General features: G+C 47.2%; 1 protein-coding gene across 1 annotated transcript in view; it reads right to left on the reverse strand.

The window, feature by feature from the left end:
• Positions 1–244: 244 nt before the first annotated feature.
• The window catches only part of ILDR2 (immunoglobulin like domain containing receptor 2), a 41,393-nt gene continuing 28,237 nt past the window's right edge, over positions 245–13,400 (reverse strand). Inside the window, exons 7-10 of the mRNA XM_041480202.1 lie at positions 10,318–10,434; positions 6,621–6,831; positions 4,839–5,520; positions 245–4,009 (exon numbers count right to left, since the gene is read on the reverse strand). Coding sequence (XP_041336136.1) covers positions 3,974–4,009; positions 4,839–5,520; positions 6,621–6,831; positions 10,318–10,434 — 1,046 coding nt within the window. The 3' untranslated portion in view covers positions 245–3,973. The remainder of the gene's footprint in view (positions 4,010–4,838; positions 5,521–6,620; positions 6,832–10,317; positions 10,435–13,400) is intronic.

The raw sequence follows: 13,400 nt of genomic DNA on the forward strand, positions 1-13,400 counted from the left end.
TCATCTGGTAAAACTCACAGAATCACTAGTCATAAAATCTTCAGTTCTTTTCCAGGTACTTGGATTCAAGAGATGTTTCTAAATTCTCACAAACAGTTGTTTGCACAATTAAAACAGTTTTCTTAAAAGAATTAGCTTGCAACTACTCATTTAAAAGCTAGATACACAAATGGCAACTTCATACACACAGTGTACAGATGCCCTAAAGTACCAGCACTGAACAAACAAAACTGACTCAAATAAATGAAGACTTGTATTTTTAATACACACAGCTCATTCCTGAGGGCTTGATCAAATAAACTACACTGACTGAGATAAGGGACAGAACATAATTGAAATGAGAAGATTGTAATGCTCAGGCTTGCAGTATGATTTAAAATACAGAGGTATTCAGAGACTGTAAAACCACTGGTTTGGCCCCTTTCTGGGACAGTCAGATGTACTTTCAAATTTCTGTGTCCACTGTTTCCTGGGTCTGATGGAAACTACAGCAGGCTAAGCTGCCTTGAAATTCATGGCACAGGGGTTGCCAAGGTTTTCAGGCTAACAAAACATCAACTTACTAGAATCCTCATATGTCAGGAATGAAATGTTTGATTTAAACCAGCATGCAGTGTAGCTCTGTAGATTTCCCAAGGCCTGAGAGACCTCAGATGGCACACACCTGCCCACCTCTTGCTAACTGTGCTGTGATTTTCCTAAGAACACACAATTAATGGTAAAAAAAGAGATGAAAATACGTAAAATGTTAAGTCTCTCCAGCCATAATACAGATAGATGGTAAATGCAATTGCTAAGTTGCTCTCCCTGTTTGAAAAGTCATGACACTCAGGCAGTCAGGTCCCCACTGACTGTTAAAGGGAAACATCAGACCTGTTTTAAAAGGATAGAAGAACAGGGCCCTGGGAACTCCTGACCAATCAGCCTCACCTCTGTGCCCTGAAAGATCCTCCTGGAAGCCATCTCAAGGCATATGGATAGGAGAGAAGTGATTTAAGACATCTGGCATGGCTTCACCAAGGACAAATCACGCCTGCTTACTTGGAGACCTTCTATGACAGGGTGACTGCACTGATGGATAAGGAAAATCCATCTGATATCATGCACCTTGACTTCTGGCCTTTGACAAAGTCCCACACAAAATTTAATTTCTAAACTGGAGAGAGATGGGTTTGATGGATGCACAGGGAATTGGCTGGATGGCCACATCAGAGCATCAGTCAATGGCTCAGTGTCCAAAAGGACATCAGTAACAAGTGGAGTCCCTCAAGGGTCTGCACCGAGGCTGACACTGTTCAGCCTTCATTAATGGCACAGACTGAGTGCCCTCTCAGCAGTCTGTGTGTGACAGCAAGCTGAATGATGCCAGGGATGCCATCCAGAGTGACCCTGGGACAGGCTTGGGGAGCAGGCTCACGAGAACCTCATGAAGTTCAACACAGCCAAGTGTGGGGGGCTACACCTGAGTCAGGGCAACCCCTGGTACTGGGACACACTGGGGGAAGAATGGGCTGGCAGCCCTGAGAAGGACTTGGGGAACTAGATGATCTTTAAGGTCTCTTCCAAACCATTCTACAATTCTATGATTTTATAGTGGTGGATGAAGATGGTACTTGAGCCAGCCATGAGCTCTCGCAGCCCAGAAAGCCAACTATATCCTGGGCTGCATCAGGTGAGTGACCAGCAGGCCAAGGAGTGGAATTTCCCTCTACTCCATTCTCTTGAGACCCCACACAGTGTACTGTGTTCAGCTCTGGGGCCACACACACAAAGACATGGACCTGTTAGAGCAGGTCCAGAGGAGGGAGACAAAAATGGTCAAAGGGGCTGGAATACTTCTATAAAGACAGGCTGGGAGAACTGAGGCTATTAAGCCTGGAGAAGAGGAGGCTCTGAGGAGACCACAGAGCCTTCCTGTGCCTAAAGGGACTACAAGAAAGATGGAGATTGACTTTTTACCAGGGCACTGATTTTCAAGTAAAAGAGGGTAATTTTAAATTAGATACAAGGAAGAAATTCTTTACTCTGAGGGTGGTGAGACACTGGAACAGGTTGCCCAGAGAAGCTGTAAATGTCCCATCCCTGGAAGTGTTGAAGGTCCAGTTGGACAGGGCTTTAAGCAACCTCATATGTGGAAGATGTCCCTTCCCATGGCAGAGGATTGAACTTTAAATCTTGAAATCTTGAAAGACTACCTCCTGCACAAACAATTCTACAATTCCACAACTGTATTTTCCTGCTGGCTAATCTCTCTCTGGCCAGGAAGACCCAGGACTGGGATTTCCAAAACTACAGTCATCACTAGAGGAGTGTGGGAGAAGAACATGATCCTTTCATCAACACACCTTCTCACATGAAAACTGTCATCAAATCTATGGAGATTATTCTTCCTCTCCCCTGACCATTCCTGGTGGGTAAACTATCTGGCAGAAGAGTAACACAGAAATTAATCTATCATTTTTATGGAGAACTGCAGTGATGTTAATATACCTTGTGTTCCAAACAGTACTGCCAGTATGAGCATCTGAGGCCAGCTAGCTTCCCAAATTCCCAGAGGAACAACAAAGATGTCATTTCTTCTGATAGAGGCTGATAATGTCCGTAACACAACAGGGCACTAAGTTGTTTCTAGGTGTAATAGGGATCAAGATACTGGACCTTAAAATGTTCCCATCATCTTCCCTCACATGATGATTTTAGCAGCTAAATAAATGACTGCATAATACCCTATGAAAACCAGAATGTCAGGCTTCCAAATGGTGTGAAGCACTCACTTCTAAATAAAGCTATTCCTGAGACAACAGCCACTAAAACCACATCCCAACCAAAGTGAATGGAATGGTTTTAAGTGAAAAGGGTGACTTTCAAAGCTTGTATCCATCCACAGTGCTTGTTCTTTTCCCACTGTTGTTACTGGTCTCTTCAGTAGTAGTTTCTTCTGGGAAATTACTCCCAGAAAGGAGTGATACCAGTGGCACAGGATGAAGGTCTGCAGCTGCCCTCTCATTGAGACTGTCCCCTTTTTGCATCCTTGGAACAAAAAGGCCACTCACTAGAGTGGCAGAAGTGTCTGGTGGTGCTGGAAGCAGAGCACTAGGAAGGCTAGAGCACTGCTTTTAAAACAGTGGAGTAGGTATTCCAGCTTGAAGCTCTACAGGCTCACAGCTGAGCTGCAAGGAAATGCAACAGCATCAAAACAGAACACAGTGGGGGGCAGGGGGGAAACAAATCATGCTCTCATCACAATAAAAGCTACTTTGACCCACTTTCAGAACAATACATCAATCTCACCTGCAACTCTCATCACACAACGAACGGAACTAAATATATTGAACAAACCAGCCCATAATTGTCTCTTTCCCCATTCAGCCCTTATCAAGGTAACTTCTCATCAGTCATTTTCTTACAGTGTCTGAAAGGATGTGGATTTTCTTTTATGATTTAGGGCCTGATCAGCTGGAGGCAGTCTGCAGTTGTAAGAACGAGGCCTCCTCCCAGCACAGGGGTGATACAGAAAAGGCTTTAAGTATGGAGACAATTTTGATCCAAACAGAGAACTGAGGAGACAGAGAGAGCAAGGAGGTACACATGCCTCCCTCTGCACATGGGACAGGGCAAGAGGCACAAAGGCAGCCTCACTTGGAGTTCAGGGCTGCAGGGAGGACTGCAGAGGCAGTAGGGACGTGGCTGCCATCCAGAGCAGAATGGAGGGCACTGGAAAACAGGGTGCCAAAGAGAGCCCTAGCCTCATTTTCCTGGCAGACTCCCAGAGCCTCTGAGATCGAGTGCTGTCCATGGGAGTCTGTCTCTTACAAAAGCCTCAGCTCCCCTGGATGAAACAAAAAATTGAAACAGTCCATGGCTGATGGCTGCAAAGGTTCACAGAGGCATGTCTTGCTTGTTGCTCTGCATCTTCTCCACTGCAGTCACCTCATGATATCCAGCCCATCAACATGACAGGTCCACAACAACTTCAAACCACAAGGGACATCCTTGTTGGGAAATCATTCTGAGAGGAAAGAGAGAAGATTAAGTGTCAACAGGAAATCTCTCATTGAACAAACAGAGGGACAGACAAAGCTTTGACAGAGACACAACTAAACAGCAACAGCTTTGCTCACTCACAATCCACTCCTCTCTCCCACAGCCAAGTTACTCTAATGATAAGGTCTCCCTCATGGTGCAGATTTCCCCAGCTGGGTTAGATGGGAAAGATCCCCGTCCACAGCAACCATGAACTTATCAGTCCTCACCAGCTTGGGCTGTGGCAGGATGTTTTGTACTTGCTGGTATCCTGGGTGAGGAATGCCTTTGGCATGAATGGCTCCCACAGGACCCCATGGACCCATGCACCCATGGGAGTCTGTGATCCCACCTCTTTCAGAAAGTTGTCTCTTACATCATCCCCTGCTGGCAGCCCTGTCCCAGTCCAGAAGAACAAGAGCCTTTCAACCCTTCCTTAACAAGGATCAAGGCCAAAGCAAAGCCCGGTAATTTCAGTAAGGCCTGGTAACTTCCCTACCACAATCCTCCTGAACCTCAGATAAACTCCCTCTGCCTTGGATTACCAGGCCACAGATGCTAAAGACATCCCTTACCTCCCCAGGTCCAGGCTCATCTGGCTTTCCCCTCCATCATGGACTCCTGTGTAGGAGCTATTACCCTTTCTGGCTTCCTACCCCCCCAGTTCCTTCCCCCCTTCCCACAGGGAGTGACACCCAGACTCCAGGTATCACCCTCTTGGAAAACCCCCTTGCCCATCAACTCTGGTTAGTAACCCCTGCCTGGTGGCTCTCCGCTCAGCCTATCTGGACCAGGACCACCAGACATGGCCTCACTGTTTTCTTGGGGTCCTTTTTCCTCTTCTTGTCAGAGGCATTGAGGTAGGCCTGTTCCCTGGCCCTGTAGGAAGGGCCTCGGCTCAGCTCCCTCTCGCTGTAGGGGGGCAGGCTGTCCTCCTCCTCCTCGTCCTGCTCGGGGGACGACGACTGCTGCGGCGGCGGCTGCGACTTCTCAGCTTTGTAGGTGGAGGGCGGTGACCAGGCGTAGTATGTGCTCCCTCCTCTCTGGCTGGGCTGCGAGCTCAGCTTCGAGGGGGTGGCACAATGGTCACCACTCTCGTCATAGCTCCGGGATTTCCTCTCCAGGACGCTGCTGAGGTAGGAGTGATCGTATTTCTGGCTCCCTCCGGGCGTCCGGCTCACCAGCCTGGGAAGGTGCTTCTCCTCGTGGGCCCGTCTCCGGGGCGGGCTGTAGGACCAGCCCCGATCCGAGTCCGTCAGCGGCTCCCGATTGCCCCTGCAGCGCTTGGTGTAGTATTCCTCCATGGAGCTGTCCTGGTGGGGCAGCCCCCCGCCGCGCGACTCGGAGCGCTCGAAGCGCCGCATCTCCTGGCTGTCCGCCCGCCGCGGCCGCTGGCTGTAGGACTCGGCAAAGGCCGCCAGCTCGTCCATGGACACGGCTGGCACTCCCACGGAGAAACTCTTACGGGACAGCATCTCCGACTTGGATCTCTGCTGGCTGGAAGAGGGAGGAGGTAGAGTTAGAGGGCGGGATCCAGCTGCACTCATCCCCCTGGCTGCCGGCACAGACAATGGAGGGAAACAGGCCCTCCTGGGGGCATGAATCATCTCAACTGTTTTCATCATCTTCCATAGGAAGAGAATCTATCACATCCTTGAAACCCCGGGTTCTCTCTGATGACTGTAAAGGCAGCTTAGTGCAGATAGCTCAGGTTCTTCATGTCTAATGTTACCAGAGGTTAGCCCCAGGGTGCACCTGCCCTGTCCTCCAATATGCAGGGCTGGACCTGCTTCTCCTTCATCCTAGAGCTTGTAGGTGTATATCCTGCTGGAAAAACCCAAGAGCCCAGCTATAGAAGCTCACAGCAGGGCAGTTTTGAAGCAGGTTTAAAGACAGTGAGCTGGTACAATAGCCCAGTACTGAAGGAAGGAAATCCCTGCCATTGCTTTTGGAATACTGGGCTGCTTGAGGGAAGGTTGTGCTATCTCTCTTCTAGGCATCAGAATGCGAGTCCTTCAGGCCTGGAGCACCAGTCTAGCTGCACCAAAGCAGGATGGTGTGACTCCTATATAACAAAGCACACCAGCACTGGGAAGTGCTGGAGGCATCAGGTACAAACCTCCGGAGAGAGATTTGCACTTTCCCACTATGGGAAGAGTGGCTTGGTTCCCTACTGATCTCACTTTTTCTTCCCACTGGGACTGGGGCTTGTACCTAGCTTTACCCAGCTAGGTAACCTTCAGCAGGCTCACTGTTCCTTAATGGATGTGGCTCTGCAATACTCAGAAGGGGCAGAAATAAGAACAAGGAAGAAAAACTTCAGGAAGAAAAAAGTATTATGACTCCTAATATCAACAGGAATATATTATTTTTACAGATCTGCTTGCTGAGCACAAGTGCAGGTTGCAATCAGATTGTGGCAATCAGCTTCATTCTGACCTCACATGTCCAGATTTCCTATTTCTCTCTAGCCCCTCTCTCCTGCTAAGCAGAGCAAGGGCAGCAGGAAACAGGGGAGAGCTACCAGCCCATCTGTCCCTTCTGCTTTCTTTACCACTTTGCCAGATAGAGCTGCCCCCTGACGCGGTGTCCCTCACCTGTGCCAGTAGCTGTCCCGCTCGTCCCTGTAATCAGACACAGCCTGTGACCTGGAGGTGCTGCCGCTGCCCACCACCCCTGCCCAGTACTCGGCGTCGCCGTCCATGTCCCCCGCGGGGGGCAGAGGTTTCCTCCGCGCCTGCCGGTAGGGCTGGCGGAAGTTCAGGTCCTCCTCGTGCAGCGAGCTCAGCTCAGACACGGTGTTGTTATCTGCAGGGGAGGATGCAGGAAAGAAATGAGATGGGCATCGCCTGATGGCAGCCAGGCGGGGATTCTGGGGGCATCACAAACGGCGTAAGATGCCCCTGTTCCAGATAACTGACAGGGAAGAGCTCAGGAAGAGCTTTCCACCTGTGAGCTCCCTGCCACCAAGCTTGGTGGGATACCACTAAAGCAGAGAAGTTGTGCCACCTCCCCTTTTCCTGGTGTGAGACAGGCTGGCTCTGGATTTGGCCTGACTTGCCTAGCTAAAACAAAGGCAACCCCCTCAAAAAAAAAGATTAAGGAAAAAGTAAAAGTCTGTCTGAATCACTGTCAGTCTCTACCCCATCAAGCACACTGACATCTGTAGGCCTGACATACCAATCTGCAGAGGTCTTTTTATAGTAAATCTTGTGGGTGGAGAAGACAGTGTGCTCAGCAATGACTGTTTTAGAAGTATATATAATTTGTTCGTTATGCCTAATCTGTACGGAGCTTTGATGTAGTGTCATTCCTTAAAGCCCTTCCCTTCATGATTTTCAGGATCCCACACGTCTGCTTTAAGTGAGCCTCTAGCAGTGCCTAACATGGGTTAGCTCTGCGTGCTGCCCACAGGAACTGAGCCCCCAGCTTGCCACTGTCCTCTGCACACAGCAGCCACAGGACAAGGAGCAGCACTGCCAGCCCTCCCCACACACCTTGTCCCATTCTGCACCTCTGCCTCCTCATGTGGAAAGATCCTCACTTGGGTTTGTATTCTGACACACATTAAGTGCAGTCTCAGCCATTATTTAAGGAAATAAAGCTTTCAAGAGGCTTTGGGAAGACAGTGAGGAGTTCCTTGCAGAAGCTCAGTTCTGAGTTTGCACCATGTCCCTGTTCAGCACCCTGCTCCTTCTGCAGGGCAACAGCCACTCCAAACAAACTTCCTGCTTCCTTCAAGCCACACTGTGGTCACTGCAGCCCACAAAAGACACTTTCAATAAAATCATCCCTCTCCTATTTTGCCATGCTGGGCATGTACAGACACCACACTCTTAGGAAATTGTGAAAACAATATCCCAGCTATTATCACAGCACAGGTTGTAGAAGGTATGAATAGGGACTTGGCTTTTCAGATGCTGATGATCCCAAAGTTTAGTTATGAGTGGACAATTTTCATAAGCTTTTCAGTGTCCCTTACTTTGCTATGACAATGATTAGGTAAGCACCAGACTTTTAAAATCAGAACATACTTGTAGATACCTAAAATCTAGACTTTATCTGTCCCAATTAGCTTATTCTGGATATCATATCCTAGAAGCTGACCCCGAGACAAACCAAGTGAACTTTTAACTATGAATTTCCCAGTCTTGCTTAGGTCAGTGGAAAATAAAATCAAACCATGCTTATTTCTCACATCGTTCTCGCATCCTCCTAGCCGGGTCAAACTGAGCCAGTTCTTTCTCGACATAGTACAGCACCTTCATGGAGTCCCTGTCCTTGTCAGCCTGGATCCTGTACCCTTTGCGCACTGCTAGGGAGAGAAAAAGAAAACATTAGAGGAAAACCCACGTAAGAACAAGGAGCCTTTGCCACAACACTGCTTATTCTATAGTTGAGCTCACGTCTGCAGGCAGGTAGGCTGCGTCAAAACACACTGAGTCAGTCGCTGCTTCACGAGAAATTCGTCTACAGTGTGGGATGTGAAGTTGTAAGAACTTGCATCATTTTAAAAGTTTGCAGGAAAAGCAAAAATGGTTTGGAAATGCCCAGTTTGTACAGTGAATCCAGTGATGGACACTGAGCATGGTGGGACATCCTCACAGTACCTCACCCTCCCTCCTGTGAGACGGGCTCGCTCTGGAGTTGGCCTGCTTTGCCCAGCTAAAACAAAAGCAACCCCCTCATTGCCAGAGCGATTCCAACTCCCACAGATGATGGCAGAGAGAAAAGCAGAACTCATTTCTCCTTCCTCAGCACTACTGAAAGGATTCGTCATGGTATGAGAGAAGCAGTCCCAGAAGATCAGGCTTCCTCTAAGCTCCCAGTCTGCAGGAGAAGCAGGTGGCTGAGCATTTGGGAGCTGTCACTGTGCAAGACCACTCCACCCTCCCGCCCCCATGAATTCTCCTCACACAGGTTGAAGGGCGTGTGCCAGAAGATCCAGAGAATACAGAAGGAAACACTAAGTCCCACAAAGCACACCACACTACTTTGAGATTTATACTGACTCCAGGGCTGAGGCCAACCAGATCACTGGTAGCTGTGAAACTGTCTGCTCTGGGATTTTTACAAGCTTTACTTCACAGAAAAGGTATATATCTTAGACATACATGAAATGCCTGACTTCTGGGAAGTCTGGACAGCTTTTTGACTTGTCCATGTAACTATGTGTAAAAAAGAAGGCCCTATACACCTGGAGCCAAAGCAGATTTAACTCTGTCAGGTAAGCTCCATGCACACTTTACCTACTAACTATAGCTACAAACAACCTGACTACCTTAAGGCAGGTCTATGATCAGCAAGCAGAGAACTCCACCTTTCCACTCTTTCTTTGAAGAAAATAAGGTTTTTATAGCAGATTATTTAAGAAAGGTGTCAGCCTGGAGCTATTTCAGGACTGACAGAAATTCAGGTCTAGGAGGACTAGAGAGGACTACAACCCTAAAATTCAGCCTTATTAGAGAACCATCATAAGGACAATTCACTTAGCACTACAAAATGGAACCTGTCTGCCTTGCATGGGCTTAACATGTTCCTTTGTGGGAATACTGCAGTGTTGCATGAATGCTCCTGCTGGGGAACAATTTAAACACTTGGACAGTGGTTCTGAGCCAACCTGTTCCTTCTGTTTTATCCCTCACCACCACAACACATCGAGCTATTAACATATGGATTCGGTAGTACGTCGCATAGTATGTGCTGTGTGGGCTGAGCAAGGACTTGGCAGAGGTATTCTTAGGCACCTCCTGTCCTAAACTGCTGTGCATGTGTCTCTGTGCACTAGGAAATAACCATGCTGTGCTTCAGGAATGCCTGTGCCATGGGCAGACTTCAAAAGCAAAGTGCTTTACTGTGGGTTTGGACTGGGCACCTGTAAGATAAGTGATTACATTGTGTGTCTGCACTAGGGAATGGTGTAGGATGTAAAAATATAGTAGAGGTCTACCAGGGTCCTTCTTTTAACTTGCCTCCAGACAGCTCAGCTGACAGCAGTGTGTGCTTTATTATCCCTGTGAGTGAGTGAGTGAGTGCACAGTGGCTGGAAATGCAGACAGTGGTTTTACAGTCCCTTACTTTGCTATGACAATGATTAGGTAAGCACCAGACTTTTAAAATCAGAACATACTTGTAGATACCTAAAATCTAGACTTTATCTGTCCCAATTAGCTTATTCTGGATATCATATCCTAGAAGCTGACCCCGAGACAAACCAAGTGAACTTTTAACTATGAATTTCCCAGTCTTGCTTAGGTCAGTGGAAAATAAAATCAAACCATGCTTATTTCTCACATCGTTCTCGCATCCTCCTAGCCGGGTCAAACTGAGCCAGTTCTTTCTCGACATAGTACAGCACCTTCATGGAGTCCCTGTCCTTGTCAGCCTGGATCCTGTACCCTTTGCGCACTGCTAGGGAGAGAAAAAGAAAACATTAGAGGAAAACCCACGTAAGAACAAGGAGCCTTTGCCACAACACTGCTTATTCTATAGTTGAGCTCACGTCTGCAGGCAGGTAGGCTGCGTCAAAACACACTGAGTCAGTCGCTGCTTCACGAGAAATTCGTCTACAGTGTGGGATGTGAAGTTGTAAGAACTTGCATCATTTTAAAAGTTTGCAGGAAAAGCAAAAATGGTTTGGAAATGCCCAGTTTGTACAGTGAATCCAGTGATGGACACTGAGCATGGTGGGACATCCTCACAGTACCTCACCCTCCCTCCTGTGAGACGGGCTCGCTCTGGAGTTGGCCTGCTTTGCCCAGCTAAAACAAAAGCAACCCCCTCATTGCCAGAGCGATTCCAACTCCCACAGATGATGGCAGAGAGAAAAGCAGAACTCATTTCTCCTTCCTCAGCACTACTGAAAGGATTCGTCATGGTATGAGAGAAGCAGTCCCAGAAGATCAGGCTTCCTCTAAGCTCCCAGTCTGCAGGAGAAGCAGGTGGCTGAGCATTTGGGAGCTGTCACTGTGCAAGACCACTCCACCCTCCCGCCCCCATGAATTCTCCTCACACAGGTTGAAGGGCGTGTGCCAGAAGATCCAGAGAATACAGAAGGAAACACTAAGTCCCACAAAGCACACCACATTACTTTGAGATTTATACTAACTCCAGGGCTGAGGCCAACCAGGTCACTGGTAGCTGTGAAACTGTCTGCTCTGGGATTTTTACAAGCTTTACTTCACAGAAAAGGTATATATCTTAGACATACATGAAATGCTTGACTTCTGGGAAGTCTGGACAGCTTTTTGACTTGTCCATGTGTAAAAAAGAAGGCCCTATACACCTGGAGCCAAAGCAGATTTAACTCTGTCAGGTAAGCTCCATGCACACTTTACCTACTAACTATAGCTACAAACAACCTGACTACCTTAAGGCAGGTCTATGATCAGCAAGCAGAGAACTCCACCTTTCCACTCTTTCTTTGAAGAAAATAAGGTTTTTATAGCAGATCATTTAAGAAAGGTGTCAGCCTGGAGCTATTTCAGGACTGACAGAAATTCAGGTCTAGGTACAAGAGAGGACTACAACCCCAAAATTCAGCCTTATTAGAGAACCATCATAAGGACAATTCACTTAGCACTACAAAATGGAACCTGTCTGCCTTGCATGGGGTTAACATGTTCCTTTGTGGGAATACTGCAGTGTTGCATGAATGCTCCTGCTGGGGAACAATTTAAACACTTGGACAGTGGTTCTGAGCCAACCTGTTCCTTCTGTTTTATCCCTCACCACCGCAACACGAGCTATTAACATATGGATTCGGTAGTACGTCGCATAGTATGTGCTGTGTGGGCTGAGCAAGGACTTGGCAGAGGTATTCTTAGGCACCTCCTGTCCTAAACTGCTGTGCATGTGTCTCTGTGCACTAGGAAATAACCATGCTGTGCTTCAGGAATGCCTGTGCCATGGGCAGACTTCAAAAGCAAAGTGCTTTACTGTGGGTTTGGACTGGGCACCTGTAAGATAAGTGATTACATTGTGTGTCTGCACTAGGGAATGGTGTAGGATGTAAAAATATAGTAGAGGTCTACCAGGGTCCTTCTTTTAACTTGCCTCCAGACAGCTCAGCTGACAGCAGTGTGTGCTTTATTATCCCTGTGAGTGAGTGAGTGAGTGCACAGTGGCTGGAAATGCAGACAGTGGTTTTACAGAACACAAGGAATCCTGCCTCTGCCTCCCAAAGTGGAAGCACAGCAGGTCTCCTCAAATGAGGCTGCACTCACTGGCCTCAGAAGTGACAGCTCTGGCCACACTGCATGAGCAGCAAGGGCAGTTCTCCACCTCACCATCGTGGCTGGTAGCTCACTTCTGTCTGGTACCATGCCAGGAAAGAGGCCTCTCACTATTCTTTCTTCTAATGTGTGGACTAGGAGCTCAGCTAAGCTGCCACCTCATTTATACACAGGCCAGCAAACCACTCTGACCTACTCATAACCTTTGGGGCATTTGAACAGGCAGCAACCAGGCTCTTCCAGTGTGAGCTACTGCTCACACTGAGGCTGTACCAAACATCTCTTTGGGCAACCTCTATAGCTCCTGGAACTGATGGAGAATTAGCCAGGCTTCATGCTAGCTTCATACTAAGCTCGCTACTGCAGCTGTGTATCAAAAGGCAAATTAATTTCTTGGTTAATTCTGCAAGCATCTAGAAATTAATTTTGGATTTAAATCTGCAAAGATGACTGTGAACTGCTCATAAAAAGTATTTTCCACTACAGAGGAAGCAGTTTTGTCTCTATGTTTGTTTATCAAATACTTCTCATAATGATACTAAATGTTCAACTTATTAAATCTCTTCATTATTCCTTCAGCTGGGAACCAAAGATATTATTGTTTCTTCCTCACACTCTTCATCTGTAAATTGCCATAATCCTTTAATCAGGTCTGAATAATTTTAAGCTTATTTTAATTATAAAGAAATAAAGATGCAGAGATGTTGACCACATGTCCAGAACCACTCACTGAAGTCAAAGGGAATGGAACATTCTTCCCACATTTTCTTCTCTTGAACAGTTAATAAATTTCTAATGTTTAATTTGTATTTAACTGGACACTATTTTTATTCTTCTGTGGGTGGAACCAACTCAGCCAAAACTGTAAGCTGTCTCCCTCTCCAGAAAGGACAGCACTGCTATTTTTTTTCAGATAAGTATGTTTAGGAAGTAAATGATGTCTCATCCTTATACCCTTTTCATGTTTAAGATCTAGGACCAAAGCTTCCCTGTGTGCAGACTTCAAAGGATTTATGCAAGAGACTCTAGGTAACCACTGCATTTAAAACAGAGCATAAATCCTAACTTATGTGTTGTCAACACTCTGCTAAGTAAGAGAGCTAAATGTTTTGGGAGTTTTTTTTCTCCATTCAGCCCTAAGTT

This window comes from Pyrgilauda ruficollis, unplaced genomic scaffold (genome assembly GCF_017590135.1).
Source record: "Pyrgilauda ruficollis isolate IOZ18807 unplaced genomic scaffold, ASM1759013v1 scaffold50, whole genome shotgun sequence".
NCBI classification, from domain to species: domain Eukaryota; kingdom Metazoa; phylum Chordata; class Aves; order Passeriformes; family Passeridae; genus Pyrgilauda; species Pyrgilauda ruficollis.